The 21,752-nt window shown below is 36.4% G+C and overlaps 1 protein-coding gene across 1 annotated transcript; it reads right to left on the reverse strand.

The window, feature by feature from the left end:
• Positions 1-1,709: 1,709 nt before the first annotated feature.
• Positions 1,710-20,037, reverse strand: rb1cc1 (RB1-inducible coiled-coil 1). Its single transcript, XM_041992042.1, has 23 exons — positions 19,689-20,037; positions 15,606-15,738; positions 15,392-15,518; positions 15,122-15,292; positions 14,570-14,772; positions 13,940-14,354; positions 13,673-13,843; positions 13,392-13,576; positions 13,030-13,216; positions 11,971-12,052; positions 11,776-11,840; positions 11,571-11,674; positions 11,276-11,402; positions 9,160-11,096; positions 8,742-8,928; positions 5,850-5,958; positions 5,284-5,575; positions 4,215-4,263; positions 4,072-4,119; positions 3,546-3,604; positions 3,230-3,357; positions 2,855-2,925; positions 1,710-2,611 (listed from the first exon to the last, which is right to left on the reverse strand). The coding sequence occupies exons 2-23, from the start codon at positions 15,674-15,676 to the stop codon at positions 2,534-2,536; spliced, it is 4,866 nt and encodes a 1,621-aa protein (XP_041847976.1). The 5' UTR covers positions 15,677-15,738; positions 19,689-20,037; the 3' UTR covers positions 1,710-2,533.
• Between the last annotated feature and the right edge of the window lie 1,715 nt (positions 20,038-21,752).

Here is a 21,752-nt window from a genome sequence, read left to right on the forward strand (position 1 = left end):
TAGAACAGTGTCAGAGATATTGGAAAATCAAATACAACTTGTGTATTATCTTCAAATACAGAATTTATCTGTAACAAAGGAAACAATCTGAGCCTGGAAGACCTTCTCTGTGAATAGTCTCTGACATCATTTTGATATTTCACATTTACTCATCTAAATCTTAATTTAGTACCTCTAGCAAACATTGACATGCAATCTAGTATTTTTGTATTCCATCTGATGGCGTTTAAAAGGCTCATCTGTACACCTGTGCTTATAAGTATATTTATTGTACGATGGATCTGTTTTTGTGCATGGAAAAACAGTTTCTCTATGATTTCCTTTTTGAATGATAGTAATAAATAAATGTTTAGCTTTTGCTTGACACGTTTATGATAGCAAGTCAATAAGGTGTTTATTTTTTAAAATCACATTGATTTAAAAAGTTCATAATGTCAGCGTTAAATAACAAACACATCTTTAAAAGAAATATTAAGTCTTAAAATCTGCATGATTTTAAATGACTAAATGAGACCTGTAAAGGGATTTTTAGACATATGATTGTGTAAAATAAAATAGTTTAAGTAAAACTCTGATGACAGATGACCTGAACTATAAGACAACCTTCATAATGAACTTGCTAAATTTTTATTTTTAGATAACTTGCTTGCATAGGTATTTTCACACATAAAGCCAGAATCAATTTTAACATTTTCTTCTATCACCGTAGTGAATGTTTCCAACAGATTTATTTTATTATCGCTACTTTTCTTTTAAAAAAATTGTTCTATAAAAAAATGTTTCATACACATATAACATAGAAGACTGATATGCATATTTCCTAACATTACTTAATTTTATCCTTCATTGATTAAACAATCAAATGTTACACAAAAAGCATCAGCAAGTGATTTCAACAGTGGAAGTAGCTAGAGACTACACATGGCAATGTTAAATCCCATTGAGCCTGATGAGTGACTCCCAGCAGCACTGAGCTCAGTGGGGGGTTGTAAACATTTACACTAAGAGCCTGTCCAGTGCACATGGTTGGTGCTTGCCAGCCACCTCGGTATCGAATGTTGTGTTGCATATTTTGTCTTTCAGGCCTGTCCCGAAATTGTAGGAATCACACCATCAATTTATGAAGGAGCCATCCAAATGTGACAACAGGCTTATGCTAAATGGAGAAAATAGAGCTAAACATTGTTAAAACACCCCTAGACCCACATGGTAGAGAGTATTCGGCAGAGAGCTGCTATGCTCCCCGCTGTGAACTGGGAAAGTGATGTTGGTGGGCTTCCTCCTCCATGAGGGCCGCATCGTTCTTGGGCCCCGATTTGAAGCCTTTTTGAAGTCTGTTTCCTGCAGCACCATGCCAACATTTATGTTTCCACGAGAGCAGAAAATGCTCAATCAAATAAATACAATATACTGTGCTATTCTGCATCTACATTTACTCTTGAATCCTCAGAAAATTCTAGCATCATTTTACAAATACTGTAAATGCATAGTTTCTAATTTGCAGCAAGTGAACAGATCAATGAGAAAAAGAGCAATTTATGCTTATAAATTTTTAGTCTATGAACTGTATTGAAAAACAAAAAAATATATAGTAATGATTGAAAAAACATTCCTGTTCAATTTTATAAGGGGCTAATTTTGTTGTTTCCTCACCAGAGAAATTTCTAACTATAATAACTGATCGTATAAAAGACAGACAAAAGAAGATGTATTTGGGATCAATCCTTTATTGTTTGTCAAAACTCTATCTTTTACAATACAGTCATTTATTGTTATATGTGATTTTATGGGTAATATACAATGTCTTCCAATAATGAAACACAGTCACAACATATTCCTTTCTACATATCAATATTCTATGGTAGTGAGAAGTGTGTGCTGATATATTTACCTAGTTTTGACAGCTCAATTATAACTTCCCTTTTCAAATCAACAAAAGCATTGTTTTTCAAAGTGCATTTCAAGGATTGCAAAGACGACTGTTTACCTCAAGTCGGTCAAAATGTACATTTCAGTATTGACAGAGGGCCAAACGGCTTTGTGAGTAACAAACAGCATTAACTACATTTCCAACTACAACATTTATCTGGTAAGTAAATCAAACAAAATATTTTAATATGCATGCCATGAACATTCCTCTTTAAATATTTATTATAAATGTATATTTTTATTATTATGTTGATAATGACAGTATTTTCCACAAAAGGACAAATGCTGATAATGAGAACTAATATTTAACATCCAAATTTTGATCAATTTTACACACAGGTCAAAGGGCATAATGCCACAGTGTATAGGGCAATGCCCTGATAAGGTTAGTAGCATTTGGTCCACAATAACAAATCTGGCTTTAAAAGAAACTAAAAATATGATAGCAAGTGGGATTTTAAACTGAAACGTAACATTTCATGATGCCAATCTTAATTATTTCCATTTGCAATGTCTTTCAATTTTGAAGTTATGAATTATGTAGTGAAATTTCTGTTCAAAAATTAAACAATATAAATATACATTTTAGCTCATTACTTGGCTATTATACTTTTCTGTTCCATGGAACAGCTTTCACTCTGTAGAACTTGGTTCCTAAAGGAACTTTGAACCTGTTCTGGGCCTGGAGGAGAAAACGAGAGAGAGAGCTTTGTAAGTAAAAAACTGTTCAATTAGTTTTTTTGATTGTGGAAATTTGCTAGTAAGCCACTGGGTGACCGATGATGATCGATTTACCCAAAAATAAATAAAAAATTAAAAGAATAAATAAAAAAACAGCCTTTGAGGTCTACATTTGTCTATAAAGGCAATTTAGGTAAATTTATAATAAATACATAACAGGAAACATTTTAGAACTTCTAAGTACCTTTTTTGCCTGACAATATTCCTTCTCCATCACCTTACCAAGTACCCAAGGCCTTCTTGAAGTCCCTGATGCTTAATATAAAAACAAAACAACACATTAAACAATGAGCACTTAAATAACCAGTCCTAAGTGGTTAAATGAAAAACATAAAGCAGTTCTAGAAAGAATAAAGAACAAATCTAATTTAAGGTGATGACTTATACTGGTTATTATTGTTATTATTAATATTACTAGTTTAGTTATAATAATAAATCCAGTCATACTTGACGAAATCAAAACCACAGCTTTAAGTTTTACCACTGTGTTTGTAGACAACAAAACACATTCTAACACTACAGTCCTTATCACAATCTCAAAGGTTTGAGTAAAGCTGACCTGGTTTGAGGTCCAGTGCTGTGAGAGACTCCGAGTGGAGGAAGTAGAGGGTGGGACCGACTGTGAACAGCACGTAGTTGTCATGCCTTTCGTCCAGGATGATGAGAACCAAATCACCTACCTGGAAACTTAAAACAAAAAAAGATGGACAAAGAGACAAAGGCATGATGATACAGAGTTCTGTGCACAAAACACAATAATTATATAATAATGATGTTGTATGCAATGATGGTCAGTTTTAATCAATAAAAAATAGTCTAAAAATCATATCTGTAAGGACATGCTAAAGTCCTACATTATTTTATCATACACTTACTCTCTGATGGCAATTTTGTCTGAATGCCGTGAAGACACAGACGACATGCTTTGAGACATCTGCACAGAAACATATGAGGCCAAGATTACTTTTGTATCAAAACTGTAACAATACTGAAAACAAATTACTTCCATTTGGACTTATGTTAACATTTGTTGACTGGGAATTTGCAAAAGACGGAAAAAGAAATAAAAAAAGAAGAGGACTTGGTAATGATTATTAGTGTTTGCTTAGAAAAGCGATTGGCCGAAATCTGTCTCAATCCCAGTATTGAATTTATAAACATTAAATATCCAATACTGGGATTGATTTAAAAAAATAAATAAGTAAAAAAGAGGGGGGAAAAAAGCTAAAACAATAAAATATTTTTGAGACTGATATTTTGTGCTTCAATAGAATTTACCCACCACACCGTGATGACACACTTTCTAAAAAGTCTTATTCACAGTTTTTGCCTCCCAAGTATGTATTTTATTCTATGATGCTACTGCCACCTAGTGGGAAAATATATTATGCTGTTACTGACCAGTCTTTGACTGAGGCGCTTGTTTTCTTCCTCCTTCATGTGTAAAGTCTGCAACACATATTACAATCCATTAAACGCATAAACAGAGCAAAACATAGTATTTTGTGTGGTCCCATGCATAACTATGTAGAACAGATATTTACCCTCTCAAGTAAGATTATCCGTTGTTTCTCCTCAGACATCATGGTATCGCTACGACAGAACAAAAAAAAAATCATTAAAAAAAATTCTACAGTGCAAGGTATAATAGAGAAAAACTAAAAAGAAAAACTAAAAGCAGTAGATTTTTTTTTAAATGGTGCTGATTAACAGATTTTAGTAAAAATAATTATAATAATAACTAAAACTTACACTGTCTGATCCTAGTCTGCCTTCCTTCCATTGTTAAATGTGTACTCTGTCCATCCGTTTCTGGCTAGTTTACACAACGGGCTCTTGACATCCTCCAGTAACGCAAAGGTCTGCTTCTATGGCTAACCCTACATTTGAATTAATGTTGAAAATAATTGCGGCCTTCTCCAGATCTGATTTGTGACGGGTATATTTAATACCAAAGTATTCTGTAAACATAATCCACATAGCACAGAAATATGAGCACACATAAATTAAAAGAACTGACCGACTCTTTTCAATGTCAAACGTCCACTGAAATTATCTAAACTATTCTAATTACATAGCATGCATTAATAAAATTCATACAAATGTTAAGTCTAACTAGAGATTATGTATGCACAATTTTTGTTAATTAATTTTGTTGCACTTGTTGCAATGACAATAAAGTTCTATTCTATTCTCTTCACCTTCTTACTCGAATGTTCCTTATCAATCAGTTCTTACACAGAACTTTTATACAATACCACTGGTAGCACACATACTTTTATATGTTGTCAGTCGTGTTTTTTGCCAAAAACTGTGGGCATTATTTTTAGTTAGAAGCTACAATGGCACAATTATCCCCATCTTCCCATAGTAAATAATGCTTTAAAAAATTCCTGGATAGAAGCAGTGATTGGGATTACCCCCAAAATGTAATCACATGTTCCTTATTCCATTTCTAAGATTTCCAGAAAATGTTATCAAAATCTGTCTACAAACAAACGCTGTCAATTACATGATGTCCTCCTTGGCGGCGGTCATAACCAAAAAGTGTGAGATGACAGGGACCAGGCTATATCTTAAACAAATCATGTTTATTTGAGAATAGATGCTTACTGGACCGTCACCATGCTGGCTTCCACTGCTGAATCAACATGTTCGTCATCTCGAATGGCTGCCACAGAGGCCAGTCTGTCAGTTTCAGCCAGAGTCTCAGAAGAGCAGGCCCCAGCAACAGGCAGAGCTTGAGCTGCTAGTCCAGCATCTGAGACCTCTTGTGCTGGAGGATTTTGGGTAAAAAAGGCTGAGGAGACCAGTGCAGTGCTGCGGAGACAGTTAAGCTCTTCTTCCAAGTATTTCTTTTCCTGCATAACGCTAGCCCGGTCCTCAGACAGGGTCTCAATCAGAGCTGAAATGAATTAAGATAAATAAAAAAACAATAAGATGTGGCATTATATACCATAACAACTTAAACATTTTAATACAGCACTGAGTAATAGAAAATGTGATGACTTGTGAATATCAAATAAACAGGTATTAAAATTTAATCATCTACTTGTTTATGTGAACAAAAAAAAGTGTTATGAGAAGGAAGCTTTTAAACCAATATGCACCATTTGCCTTTTTCATTAGATGTTAGGAATTATAACAGAAACACACAATTCACTAAGTAAAAAAGTTACCTTTGTCCTTTTCCTGCTGCTGGGTAACTTTCCGCAACTTCTCCGAGAGCTCATTGATGATCTGCTCCTTTTTTAGCTTTTCTCGGGTTAGAACAGTGTTGAAATTTGTCTAGATGGAAAAAAATTGTAAAAAGTTAAAACATTTTAAATGTGTAAATTCAAGCTCAACAATCAAATCGTTTGTATGACACATTATTTACATCAAAGCACACTTTATGTACAAATGCATATTTTCTTGGCTTTTACAAATTTGTTTCTGCATCATACATGCTAAAAAAGATTAAGATAAAATTGAATTGCAACCCTGACTTATTTGGTAGCTACGACTTTATGTAATAACAACAACAACAACAATAATAATAATAATGTGTGTAACAACAGTTTATTATAAATGCAACTAAAATTCTGAATTTTCATGTAACATACACAGAAATCTTTATGACAAACAGGTGGCATGCTAAAAAGCATAAAAGCTTAGAAAGAAAATGTTTAGCCTCTCATTCGACCCCTATGTTCCACCGAACGCGGTAGCTTGGAGCGGCTGTTTTGCTGCTTTGCGGCTGATCGCAGCAACTCTAGTCAAGCAATGTGCTTCCACCAGGCGTGCTGCACAGCTTTTCTGAAGCGCACCTGAAGCGCCGTGGTGCTCTGCTTCTGCAAAACTACGTGGCTGTTCTATTTTTGCCGTTTACCACTTGGGGACCATGTCAATCTAGAGCAGAGCCGATCGTTCAGGCAGGAAGTCAGTCGATTAAAAGTAAAGTGGATCTGGTCGATTTTAAAAGTAAAACACTATGTGCAGACATAACCGCACGGGCCGTCAAGTGAGAGAAGGTCTCACGTGATATTTCACATCACTGATGACAAGATGTTTATCTTTGAGGTGGAAAATCTCGCCATTTTGTACACCACCACACATCCTTACTATAAAAAAATAAACAACAAGCATGTGAGACCGGGTCAGACTGGCTAAATAACCTTTTGTTGGTTTATTGTTCTCTTTAAATGCCCATAAGTTCACAAACCATCACGAGATGTTGCAATTCTCATGTGAGTGAGTGAACAGGAGAATCCAGCTGCAGTGGAGGGGCTCTGCTCTGAAACACTCCTAGTGTGACAGGGTGCCGACAGAAAGCGCACTGTTGGGGTAAGGGATTTCCTCATTTCTGAGTGAGATGTGTTGGGCCCCAGATATTAAAACTCCTGTATGATCACTTTAAGACATCAAGATAATATATCCAAACTGGGCATTCATCAAGAACACTAAAAAAAAAACAAGGGAAAAAATCTCTTCCTATTACACCATACGGAACAATCACTGTACAGTTACAGCACAGATGATTCATGTAGAAAAAGCACCTACACTGACAGGCTAAAGATTTCCCAATGAAATAGAGAGAACTACCTCTAATAGTTTTTAAGGACTATGAAGAGGTTTAAGCAGTCTGAAAATACCTAACAGTGGAATAAGAGTAAGATATGTGTCAAATAAATGCAGACATAACTCAACCAATCAGAAATGTTCAGCAGTGTAAGCTTATAACATTTAATGTGCAAGAGAATTCTATTAGTTATTATACATGGCTGGGTTTGTCCAACTTGCTATATGAAATCGTACCACCATAGTAATAGTCATACCAGAATGTACAGCCTCTCTCCTGCTGTTAGCCCCTGTTCATTCTTTTTTTTTTTTTAGATGGTCCGGCTACACATTCATGTGTACAGTGTATCTCTCTCAGATCAAGCAAAGCTTATCTAAACTGAATAACATCCATTCTTTGGTTTAAAGAGACTTGCGTCCAAATTAGCCTGCTATAATGAAGATAAATTTAAGAACCGCTGGAAAGCCAGCACTTGAGGTTTCACATTTGGTTTTGGCTGTTTGTTTTGGTTTGATTAGATGCAGTTTAAGCTCAACAATGTAGTTTCCTAAGATTAATTACCCCTTGAACTATTTTTAAGTTACCTATGACTCCACAAGACTTTAATTAGTTTGGATCTCCTACCAGCCAGAAATGAGGAATTGTTTTTACTGAGAGATGAGGCATTTTCAACAATCAAAAATTAAGTCCAGTTACTTTTTTACTCATGCTCATGGGATTAATTATTATCATTAAGACTACTGTCAATTTGCTTAGCAACAGTCAATAACTATTAAATGCTTTTATGCAAGTACATATACTTCCTGACCAAAACAAAAAAAGATTGCCACCTGGATTTAACTAAGCAAATAGGTACAAGCCTTCTATTGAATAATTACTACATCGCTGATTATCTTTCAGCTGGTAACAAGTTATTTAACCCCAGCTGATGCAATGAGTAGCTTCTCATTTTCTTAGATTACCATATAGAAAGACACAGGTCTATAGGGTAAGAAGAGAGAAAGGTGATGCAGCTATCATGCCGAGTGCCTGTGTGTACAAGCCTGTGGGGCGCAGTGCTGTGATCTAGGGTTGCTGCAGTAGGTCAGGTCTAGGTTCAGCAACATTATATGTACCCAATGAATGAGGTCAGCTGAATTCCTGAACATACTGAATGACCAGGTTATTATATCAATGGATTTATGCACAGTGGTCGGACTCCCCCATCATCAATACAAGATCTTGGTTAATGAAATACTGGATGGAAAAAAATCTTGTGACACTGCAGAAGCTTACTGAAACAAAGCCACAGCGAATGTGTGTTGTAATCAAAGATAAAGACCATCCTATGAAATATTATCTGTGATCATTTTATTTTTACTTTTTTTTTTTGGTGGCAACTTTTTTTTTTTGGCAAGGCAGCCTATCTTTTACTTAAGCTGCGGGAAACTACAAATAGTCACTAAGGTTTGAGCTCATAGGCAGTACTTATCACAATGCTTTTAAATCAATTTACAGCCAAAATACAAACCTGCTGCTCTGCGATTAGTGACGTCTTGATGTTTTGTATCTCTTCATTCTTCTTCTTCTCCAAAAGTTCCATCTGAACCTGAAGGGACGCTCTCTCCTGCTGCAGGCGCTCTTGTAATGCTGAGTCTAGAGAGAGAGGTGCTCCGGCGTCTGCATAACCCTCAGCATGCAGCGGTAACCCTTCATCACTAAGAGACACAGTTAAATAAAAGTCTGACAATACAATTATGTATATGTGAGTAATAACACATGAAGACAAATATTTTTAATCAGCAGCACAATTAAATTTACTTCACATTTTCTTACTTTTATATACAGGTTCACCAAACTTGCCGAAAAAAAATCAGGCTGATTTTATAAGTTAAAAACCTAAATTAATGCAAGTTTTCTAAAGAGTTTGTTTGGGATCAAGCATTTACCTTTTTGAGGATTGTTTCTCGTGAAGCTCATTCTCAAGCTGTCTAATTTTCTCTAAAAGGGTCTTCTCCATCTCCTTCTTCTGCTGTTCTAACTTTTTTAAGGCATCTGGTGCTGCAACATTTGAGGCCTCTTTTTTCTCCAAATCTTTCTGAACTGCCCTTTTATCCTGCTCTAGTTTTTTGGATAGCTGGTCATTTTCTGCCTGCAAACTGCTGATAACAGTCCTCAACTCCTGCTCCAGTTCTTGGAAACTCCTTAACTGCTTCTCTTTTTCTTCACTAAGAGCAGACATTTGATGATGAAATTCTTCTTCAAGTTTCTGCTGTAGCTCAGCATGGTTCTTTTCAGCATCCTGGACTTGCAGCTGCAGAGAAGAAAGCTTGCTGTGCAACTGGACTGTTTCCTCCTCATGCCTGTCCACCAGTTCTGAAATGCAATGGTCCTTTTCTATCCTCATGAGGGTTCTCAGCTCTGCTAGGTCCACTTCATACTCCTCATTCTTTGCTTGAAGCTGTTTTTTTAGACCAGCTAGCTCTTCTCTAAAGACTTTTGTCTCAGCCTCAACTTGGGTCCTGACAGTATCTGCTTGGTGCATCTTAGCCTCCTGAAATAAGATCCGCACCTCTTCTGTCTCTGACTCTTTGAGGGCTAGCTCTACTTCTAGTTTGCAGCGGAATTCTGCTAGCTCAGAAAGGCGAGCCTCCAAATCCTTAATTTGAATGTCTTTCTCTCTAATAGCAGCAATGTGGTTGTCAGCTGCCTCAGTTAGCATTGCAGTATTTTCAGCAGCAAGACGTTCCAGAGCCTCCTCTTTATCCTTGCTCAGGGCCTCCAGGTCCGTTTTGTGTTCCTGCTTCATTCTATCCTCCAACTCCTTTAAATGGCACTGAGAAACAGCTTCCAGCTCCTGTCGGACCTTCTGCTGATTGCGTTCAATCTCAAAGTGCAGGTTTTCAAGCTGGCTGGTCAGAGTTTCTTTTGAGAATAAGAGCATCTTGATCTCTTCAGCTTGATTAGTGATAATCTGCTCAAGGTTTTTGATCCTATCAGTCTGACTGTTATCTTTTTCAACCCATCGCTCTTTATCATTCTCCAGTTGAGTAAGTTCTTTCTCTTTGCGTTCCATAAGTCCCTCCAGCTCCAACATTGCACGCTGAACATCTCTTACAATATTCTGGTTTACTTGGTTTTCCTCTGTCAGTTTGTGAACCTGCCTCTCAAGGTCCTGCTGAAGGGTCAAAAGCTCACCTTGATGCTGCTCCTTCAATTCCATTTCACAGGTCTGGCAAATGGTATCTACAGTGTTGTGAACATCTGTGGTCACATTACGCAGACCTATGCTAAAGTCATGCAGTTCTTTTAATACTAGAACTCTGAAGTGATAGAGGTCATCTTTTACACTTTTTAAATTAGAATGGGACTCCTCTGCAGCACATCGGTACTTCTCAACAGCTTCTTTGAGTTCAGTGATTCTTGAGTTTTCCCTCTCTAGTGTTGTGGTATCCTGCATTCGCTTGCTGTCAATAGCATTAATGACTGAGGAGTACAGTGACTCAACCATCATTTCTGGGCTAGTAGGGTCACTGATGGGATTCGGAGATGTCAAGTTCTCTTCAATCACAAACTCATTGACAGCCGACATGAAGTCAGATTCAGGGCTCTCTGCTAGAGAATCTAAGTCGAGGGATCCCTGCTGTAGGACTGGATCCATGTTCGGATGGCCAATAGTCTCAAAGTCAAATGTCTGTGCATCAATGCTGTCTGGGGACAAATCCTCTAATGGAGCAGGGACCGGTACAAGCAGGGGCTGGCAGCTTGGTCCGTGAAGGCTAAGAGAAGGAGGTGTTTTAGAGGACATGGGCGTTGTGGTCCTAAGCATGCTTTCAGACTGTGGAGTCTGTGTCATTGATCTGTGTGCACTCTGAGTATAAGATGCCTAGAAAGACATGAAATAACACACCTCAGACCAAATGAAATAACATAGTTGATTTGACAACATCAACAATCCATTAGCATCATTTGAAACTAGCTGTTAAAAGTCATTCTCATGCCAATGTATCACTTTAAAGTATTGGATGTATTAGATGCAAAGGAGGTAAATAATGAGGTCATTACCCTTTGTTCGGTCAGTAGATCAGTAATAGTTTGAGACATTTCATCCACACTCTGCGCAGCTTGGACCAGCTGGTGAAGTGTCTCTACATGGCGATTTAAGGGCTCAAAGTCACACATGGTAGGGACCCTGCAGAAAAAACATATGGATTATACGAAAAGAATAAAAACTTTATCATGACATTCTGTTAATAAAAGCAGACTATAAGAGAAGTCTTCAACTTGGCTGCATATCAGTTTAGTGTAAAGGCCAAATTTATATCTACAATAATTTCTATAACTGAATACAGTGACTTACATGAGGAAAGGCTGCACCTCTGCAGGACAACATGATTTCAAGTACTGCAGGTCATCAAGTGAGATGTCTGGAAGTTCATCATCAAACTTTCTGGGCCTTCGTGTCTATAAACAATTAAAAAGAAAACAAATCTCCTACAATAAATAAAAAAAATATTTGTAGTCATTCAATGCAACTTTTGTCAAACACTGCACTTCCAACTTACACAAAATGATGTTGGAGGCCATGATTCAAGTCCTCTAAACAACCGATTTCTGAGGAAAGACTTCCCTACACAAAAAAAGCAAGAGAACATTAAATGAGTCCTAACTCTGATCGGAATTCATGTGTTATTTAGGGCACAATTTATTTTACACTGACAACGCAAATGTAATCAGCTGAGTGTTTTCAAAACACTTACTAAAGAGTTTCCCAAAGGATTCCCTTTTGAACTTCTCCGCCTCGTACAGTCGTTTCCCATCCTTCACAAGTGCGTTAGCCCACTGACAAGATTAAAAGCAGAATTTGGCATCATACTACAAAGTAATAATTTCATTCCTCTTAAATGTACTTTCATGAGCTGGCAGCAAACTTCAGGTTGGTTTTCACAGTTACTCAGACTTAAAAAAAAGAGAGAAAGTCAAGTATCTCATATGTCCAATTCAGTCACAGCCAAATTTATACAAATGAACTCCTAGTTGGTCTTATCATATGATCAAAGCACAGGTAGTTGTGCACTGACACACACCTTAACATGATTAGTATATAGACAGAAGGCAGCATAACAAAGCAGACTTTCTACCTGAAGCATCAAATATTCTGCAATGTTTACACAGTAAAACTTTCAAGATTATTACCTGTTAAATTTAATTTTAATTATAACAAAAAAAATGCTTCTCTCCAATTATCATACCCTGGATAAAAAAACTATGAGGTAATGTTTTATTTTTGTGAGCCATTATCTGAGCTGAGCTATACAAAATTACATCAGTGTGCAGCCAGCACAGAGGGAAGTATGAGGAGAAATGTGATAAAGTGAAACGCTGAAAAAAATATCAGGCTTTATTACCTTTTGTGTTGCACAAGTGGAGTGCATTGCAGTTTTTTTTAAAATAGATTTTACAGGCATAAAAAAAAAACTCTCTCCACTGAACCAATACACCATATTAAAACTATCCTGGAATATATAAACTCATCGTCTTGTAGCCTGAGGGTTGTCACTATTTACCATCATGGTGTGTGCCTCAATTTAATTGGTGTAAGGAACTCGTGCACTGACAACCATTCTGCGTTGTTTGGAACCCAAACTGCAGTTAAAAGCGTTATTTTTTTTTAATTAATTAATCGGAATTAACGCATTGAAGTCCCACCCTTAATAAATATATATATATATATATATATATATATATATATATATATATATATAATTCCAATCAGTTGAATTACATACAAGTGTAAACTGGTGGCATTTTATACTGACCTCTCGGTAGTGGCGCATAAACATTTTTCTCCTGACCACTTCCACGACTGCCAAGCAGTACATCTGGGGCACAGTACTGAGGGCCTCAACTACCCTCACTCTTTCTATCAACTCTGTCAGAAGTCTAAGAAGAGCCTGGAGCTTCTCTGCATCCTGGTCTGCATGAAGCATCACATAGCAGCACCATCTAAGATAATAAACAAAAAAGAAAATATTAAAAGCATTTTTGTTATCTTTCATCCAGCAACACACCACTATTAAGAGCCACAAAACATAAATAAATAAAAAAAAATATCTAAAAAAAAAAAAAAAAAAGGATGGGGTGGTTGGGGGTCCCCATTAGTAAAAACAATCTGTTTTACTTGAGTCTGACTTGAAGGTTGTTTGCTAGTTCTTGTTTGGCAGTGGTGCACTTCTTTTTAATGTCCAACAGCTTCCTGTGGTTGTTCAACATGATCATCAGCTGGTTGGTGTGACTCAAGCACAAATCAGGCAGAACAGATGTATCCTTCAATTTTTCAGCCCGCGTCTGATTGGCCAAAAATCCCTGCAATCAAAAACATGTAAATATGTTTCATAGAATGTGTTTTTAAAGAAGAGAATCTAAGCAAGCAATTATATTTAATAGTGTTTGTCTTCATACCTGAGCAAGTTCTTTCTGCTCATTAACCAGCTTCTTACAGCTTGCAATCATTTGGTCTAGAGCATATAATCTGTCTTCAAGCCCTTTGATGGCTTTCATGTTTTGATTATCTAGCTTTGCAATTGTGTCACGACAATCTGTCAGGAAGGGTTGAATGATCCGAGAGTCAAGCTGAAAGACACAACTTCATTAGCGACATTTCTCTCATCACAAGTTACGACCTCATATTTAGTACACTTCGACATGTCTAATACATCAAAGGCTCACCCTGTTGATGGAGTCAAAGCATTTCCTCACAACCGATTCCACATCATTGGGTCTGTCTTGTACGTTGATCCAGTCTAATAGTGTAACATTAAATGAGGACGGGTTGGCGAGTTCTGGAGTGTCATCATCTAATAATGCAGCTCTCAGCCCACCACTGTCAGTCATTTCATTTGTTTCTTGATCACCATCTGGCTCACATGTGGCCGTCCCCGAAGCAGACAAGGATGTTGGTAACTTAGAGGGCATCTGTGGTTGAGTACTGTAGAGCACAGAATCTGTGGATTTTTCTTCTTCTGTCTCATCTGAATCCTTTTCTGGGGTTGAACTGGACTTCTCCATGCTCTCTCGATAACTGTGTCTTGTCAAACACTCCAGCAGTGGTATCCTGGCCATCACAGACACTGCTGTCCCTAGCCTGCAATCATGACAAAAGAAGAACTGAAGCATCATGTTCAATCTCTTAATTCTAGGAAATATTACTCGTGTCTAGCTGATATATTGTAGAATTTTAAAACCATAAAATATTACACCAGTGAAAGAATATAATGCAATAATAAACAAGTTTCCTTTTTTAGGTTTGAACATTTTGGATAAATGCTGTCGAGTTCCAATCTTTCAAATGACACTTACTTAGAAAGTTTAATCTTAATTTCCTCCAAATCAGTTTGATAGTTTATGTATGCCGTGTTGAATTTCATGAGTAACTTCTGATAAGACAGAGTGCAGTCATCCAGATTAGCCATGATGGCAGCCCAGCCTTGATGTTGGAGATGTTCATCGTGAACCAAACGTTCACAAAAAGAGCAAAGTTTGTTGGCAACTTCAAACATTTCCTGGAAAGGTTGAGAAATATGATAGAATGTCAACAACAGCGAAAGAGTTAGAGCATTCATTCACTGAACAGTTATTAGTAAATAATTTAAGTGTTGCTGATCAGAACAGAATATATATTCTTATACAATACAGTATAACTTAAATACTATATTTAGAGCTCCTATCTTGCTAAATCTACGTTGCATGTTCATTCTTGTTCATTTTCTATCACATAATCACTAGTTGTAGCTGAAAACAAGATCATTTCAGCCACTGCCAATCCACTGGTTCATCTCTAGTGTATATTCAGATTTAACTACAACATTAAAAAAAACAGTGAAAACTAATCTTAAAAAAGTAGATAACTACCAGAGCAAGCTGTGTTCGTGAGGCAACAGTGTGAAAGACAGCTGGCATCAGTAGTGATTCTTCCACTTTAACCTGAATCTCACTCTCAATTGAGAAGGTGGTTTTGGGGATTGTTGGATCCCGGTCAGATAAGATCATCTCTTTGTTGAACAGGAATATGGGATTGGTTTCCTAAAGAGCAACAAGTAGACAAAAATAATTACATCATTTATGTATTCTGTGCATGTTCAAAGAAAACAGGAAGCAAGTTAATAAAGAGTATAAACTTACAGTGCCAGCACTGTAGCTGCACACTCGTTTGTCTGCAGCCATACATTCCCCTCCATTGACAACAAGGACTTGATGCTGAATTGAAATCTTATATTTGGCTTGGATGGCATGTTTAAGTTCCAGTACACTGAAATAAGGGGAGCATATATTTAGTACACAATAAAAACAAAATGTACTGACACCTAAAAGTGCCAGGAAAATGTAAGTTTCTTACGTTTGGACAGCAAGGTCGGTGTCAAATGTCAATGTGCTGCCATTGTTGACCTGGAACACATATAACTTCATGATGAATCTCCCAGACTTCTTTGAACTGTCTTTTACCGTTCATTTAGTCAGGCACTGCCACCCTGCAAAAACAAACATACACACAATAAAAAAGTGAACATGGTAGCTAAAGCTAAATCTTTATTGTAATCACTCAATTGTCACTTGTTATCTCTGAACCTGACCCTACTTAGTTCTTTTTTAGAAAAAAAATTCTACAAAAAGGTAGATAAGAGAACGCTACAGTGTGGGAAGGAAAGGCAAGGTATGGATGTAATGGTATGGTAATTTAAATTCAGCTACTTGCCTCATTTGTTATTAAATTGTATTTTATTAGAAGCATCAAAAAGGGAAAGTAAAAACATACAATATCATTATATTGGAAATACAAATCAACCAGCTGATAATGAAATCTCATTCTCTTCTTAGCCTTATAAACGAAGTAAATAATATAGACAATGCCTACACAGTTAAAATAAAATCACATGGTTCTTTCAATAATAAGATTTAAATATCAGGGCAAAATAATAACTACAACAAAATATAGTAACCTTGCCCTTATTGGGTCTTAAATTTAGGAGGAAAAAAAGCCTCAGATGAACCACAATATACGACAAATTACATTGTGTAATTATTTACTCAACAAAAGCTAAGCCAAAATGCAGAAGCAGATCTGAAAGTACACCCCATGATTCAATAGCTTAAAGAACCACCTTTAACAACAATAACTTGGAGATAAGGAGTGTGCCATCTTAGGTACCTCACAATTCGATTACAATTCAGGGTACTTGGATTCGATTATTAAATGATTATCAGGATTTTCAATGCATCTTTTTCCCCACCACTCAGGGTTTTTGAGTGGTCTTGGGACTATTGTTAACAGAAAAATCCATAACTGAAAAAAATAACAGACTGGAGACAGCGTGAACATGGACTTCACATCCTTCCTTGCTCCCCAGTCAGCTCGCTCTCTGATTGGCTACACTCCGTTCCACGTCACACATCTTCACATCCAGTCAGCTCACTCTCTGATTGGCTACACTCCGTTCCACGTCACAATCCACACAGTCACAAAAATTGGGAGTCGTCACTTTTTTAACACATGAAGACTTTTGATCATAAATAATGAACATGTTCAATAATTCCAATGGTTGGCCACGACCCGCTTCGGAGCTGATCGTCAGGACGAGGCAAAATCTGGACCACAACAGCCTGATGATGTTTATGTGTGTACCTTAGCTTAACAAAAAAAATGATCTCAACTCACTTTTATTTATGTCAATCCATAAATAAATCTAACACATATCCCACATATATTTTATATCGTGTTCATATTTTTCCATGGAATCTACAATAAATATATATAGTTATAGTTAGTTTTAACAACAGGTGTTCTGTCGGTTTGGCATATGTTGTCAGAATGGCATACCCATGGTTAATATGCATGTGTAACACAGAAAACTGCTAATGACCCATCAATTCAGAACCACACTGACTGCTCAGAAATTGTGTCGGCATATGCTCAATTGTGAAGCCACAAGTTAGTTTAGTGTATTATTTTGCATATTAACTGCATATTGCTCAAGTGCATCTCTTTTATGACTACACTTGAGGACAAATGCACTTAAAAACTCAGATAAAGTGTATGACACTGAACTTATAATATATTTTTTCTGTTAATCTTTTCACAAGTGAGGTTGTAATGTTGTCAAAACATTTAAGGTGGATTTATAGTCGTGCAGCGCCTGCGTGAGGTCGGTTACGGCGTAGCTGACACTAGTGAGTGTGCTCTCACAATCAAGCGTAAATTCCCGAATTGATCAATACTAAGGGAGTACTTCTGCGTAACCGTCTGTGTAGCAGGGGTGCAAGTCAGGTCTGGAAGAGGTGCACGTCAGGCCTCCGCGGAGCTATGCAGCACCAACAGTGGTGACGTAGATGACGTGCGAGAATAAATCTGCCTTTATTGTAGCATTGACTTATTAGCATCAAGCGCCTTCTCCCAAACAGCATGAGACTGAACATGTAATGATTAACTTTGAAATCACTACTGCCAAATAAAATATTGAATATCATTGTAGCCTATTTATCAAAACATCATACATTGCTATGCCGTTTTGATAAAGTAGTCTAAACCGACTGACAGGGCTTTGGTATGCTTATTCTGACAACGTATGTCAAACCGTCAACACCAGCAGCTTCTTTTCCTCCTCCAACCTGAGCAGGAAACACATGTTATAGTATTTCAATTACATTTTATTTTGGCTTTAAACAACGACCTTTTCAATTTACATGTCCATATTATGTTAATATGTTCCTGCCACACTTTGCTGCTGTGTTCCTGACATTTAATTATGAAAAATAATCGATTTTGAACATTCATGAATCATAATTGAATCGCCAAGTGTCACATCGCGACGAATCAATTAAATAATGAATTGGCCCACCCCTATTAGAGATTGTTTTCTGAATGATGTTATTAGTCTCCCATATTGTTGTGGATGAACTTTGACCCACTTCAGTATAACAGGGTTTTTACATAGCTTTCTTAAGGCGCTGTTACAGTATTTTAAACAAGTCGAGTTCTGAACTTTAACTAGAACATTGCAACTTTTACACTCTGTTTCAGTCAAGCTTTAGCTGTTAAACAGATGATCTCACATGTGACTCTGGAATATTTTGGTATACAGAGAAGTAGATGGCTGGTCTTATGACTACAAAATAAACCCAAATTATCACCCATCCACTGCTGTGCTTCACTGTTGATATGATGTATTTGTGCTGATATGTTGTGTTTGATTTTCATCAAATGTAGAATTGTGCATTATAGCCAAACCTCTCTACTTTGGTCTTGTGAGTCTCATCTGTACAAAAGGACACTGTCCTAGCTAGATACCTTGTGGTTTGTTCAGATGTAATTTTGCAATTGATCCAAACAACCCATAGTTGTGCTGTCTTTTATTAGACTAATTTATTGTACTTTTGAGAACTTTCACTTTCAACATAACAAGTGAGGCTTGTAAGACTCTGAAATGTCGCTCTTCGGTTTTTTGCTATTTCCCTGAGCACCAAACGGTCTGACCTTGGGTCATCCACTCCTTACAAGCCTAACATCTCTCTTCAACATTATCCACTCGTAAATATTGTTTGGAAATGGAGACTTTCTTGCTATATGTCTGAGGTAGTAACACGAGATGAGGATCAAATTAGTTTGCATTGTCTTAATATGTAAAATGTGAAGGAAGGTGTACTTTTCTTTTCACGACTGTATAATTGCAGTGTACATAAAGATTAGCTCTATTAGTTCTTACTTTAACATAACAATTATATAAAAACTTTTACAAATGAGCATTAGTACAAAATATTAACAACTGAGTCACTGTAACATTAAAGTAGACAGGCTGCTGTCAAGACATGGCCACCTAAAATGTTGGTCTCATTAAAAACATACTTTCAAAACTGCCTGGAGTTGATAGGTCAATTTGCCTGACATTTAACTTGAAAGCTGTGATCCAAAAGACTAAGATAGTGTGATGCCAAATTAATATGTAATAAAAGAGTTACGACAAGAGTTGCGACATATTATAGATGTTGTTATAGTAAACACCATACCGTTTATACTTTTTCGGATGGAGAATGTTACTTTGCCAACTGCAGTAAAAACCGTCAACGGTTTGTACGTCTGCGGGCCTTTTGTAAACTCAGGGACAGCCCTCCACTAATGTTTATATAGATGAGCCCATTTAACTTTTGTTATTTACAGTGAAGGTCTTCAGTTTATCATTAATGTGGTCCCAAATAAGTGGCCACCAGCAGCTGCTGGCAAGCTTGTCAATAATAACCCGTTCTTGTCTGCGCTAACTGGTCATTAGCTAACACAGCTGTCAGGCTAACGCAAGACAGCAATACGTCGATTATTTTGACAATTTATCAAGATTGCCCCCGTAAAAAGCATCAATTATTTGGGTGTATGTGAATATGAGTATGACATTCCTCACAAAACAAACTATCTAGATGATTTATTTGGTCTTACCTCACTTCGCTCGCATCTCCCTATTCTTGGTCTTCGCTTTGGCGAGTTGGCTAGCTAACAAGCTAGCAGATAAGCTAGCTAGCTAACCCGTTTTAACTTGGCATACATAGAGCTAGCTTAGTGAGCTACTTGGCTAACATTAGCTGTACTAACCCAGGCAAGAATAACTGACAACCATTCTTAATTGTGTAAATTAAACATATTCCCGTCAATGTCTAACTGGGCAAACTCCAGCAATGATTAGGTAACACGCGGTCTTCTTCCCCACCAGTTGTTTATCTGAAGTAGCTAACTACGCTAGCAGCTAACACCCTCTCAATAGTCCTGTTTTGTTGTTGTCATCTGCTGGTGTGCAGTCCGTGAACGATCCGTTCAGCAGGAACCAATAGACAGCAAAAAAAAAAAAAAAAAAAAACTGTCTTGAAGGTATTTCAGCACGGTTTCTGACATATTCTTGGACACCTTTTATTGTTAAATGCGGACTAAATATGCTTATGCATGATTACAATTTTAAATTTTGTTATTTGGCTACATCATACATCTAAACTACAGTAGTTAATACAAACTAAATGGTTGTTGCACTAAGTAGGTTGCCACCTTGCAGAATTGAGATTAAGAATAAGATTCAATTTATTGTCATTGCACAACAGTAATATCAGCCATCATTGGTAAGGACATTCTTAAATCCCAGGCGCTCAACAATGCTAAACTGTATAATTGTAAAAAAAATTTTAGTTTAAATGTTATAATGTAATTGTTACTGTTCTGTAGCATTCACTTGATTACGTTTTAGTTTATCAATCTTGAAAATATAATTTACATTTTTGCTTGTCATACTACTGCATTCATAGTGACTTCAAGTTGGATTAAAAGATTTTTGAATTTCATAGGTTTTAAATGAAAGAATTAAGACCCATCGTAAATTGAACATTTTTGTTCAGTGTTGTTGAGATTTCCCCCCTACATATCGCTCTTTTTCTTTAGCATTATTTTGATTTGCTAATATGGAATATATAATGGACTAGTAAAGTAAGAAGAGTCCGGTGTTCCGGTTCAAAAAAGTATACTCAACAAATTAGTTCCCAATTTCCCATCGATATGTGCCTTCGTCACTGTGCTTGTCCAGGTGTATTCTGGGTAAATAACTGTGAAAAAACGCAGTGGAGTGTTTTGCTGCAACATGAGAAGGGGTGTGGTTAACGTAAGGTTGCAGTGTGTATGGGTGTTTTTCTAGATGAAAAAGTTAGGGGATTATTAGCGACTTGATTTTTACTACGACTCATATTTCTCAACTGAATCATATTTTTTGCACGTTATCAAGCACACAGCAGAAATTCTTATACAGCATTGAAAGAGACAACAGAACACAATTTAACAATTGAAATATAACAAGTAAAAACAATAACAAGAGCTGACAATAATAAAGCCAAGTTTTAATATATATATATATATATATATATATATATATATATATATATATATATATATATATACGTGTGTGTGTGTGTGTGTGTGTAATGTCAATAGTGAGAAAAGCAATGATATAAAATTAAATGGTTGAAGAAATCATCTATCTACTAGAGGCTGTAAAAGACAAATTAACCGAAAACACTCAAAATACATGTTAAGTTTTTTTTTTTAAACCTGACAGTGCATTGTGTCCCACACACAACTGGCAGCTCAAGTGAAGGATTTTAAAATTAATATTTGGACAATCTACTTAAATGGTATTACAATTATCCAGCCTTGAAGGGATATTGTTTAAATATATATATTTTTTACATCGCTCTGAGACAGAATTTTCCTGATCTTAGCTATGTTCTTTAAAAACATAAATAAATCTTATCTGGGAATATATATCTAATATAGGAAAAAGTATGTACATACACAGAGAATCTGTGATATTTTTAGGACCAAAATGATGGCCTCAGAAATTCAGACTGAAATTATTCAAACAGATCATTTTTCTGTATATGAATATTTTGGTGATTAAAGGCAGGTTAGATATAGGTCTGTACTTAGCTAAAACATCAGGATCAAGAGAAGGATTATAAAGCAATGGTT

Source organism: Melanotaenia boesemani, chromosome 8, assembly GCF_017639745.1.
Source record: "Melanotaenia boesemani isolate fMelBoe1 chromosome 8, fMelBoe1.pri, whole genome shotgun sequence".
Lineage (NCBI taxonomy): Eukaryota > Metazoa > Chordata > Actinopteri > Atheriniformes > Melanotaeniidae > Melanotaenia > Melanotaenia boesemani.

Coding starts and splice junctions, on each gene's coding strand:
- rb1cc1 (XM_041992042.1), bottom strand. CDS start 15,676: ATGAAGTTATATGTGTTCCAGGTCAACAATGGCAGCACATTGACATTT. Junction 14,355..14,569: donor ATTAAGATTAAACTTTCTAA/GTAAGTGTCATT, acceptor TCATGATTGCAG/GCTAGGGACAGCAGTGTCTG. Junction 13,577..13,672: donor AGCAGAAAGAACTTGCTCAG/GTATGAAGACAA, acceptor TTTTGATTGCAG/GGATTTTTGGCCAATCAGAC.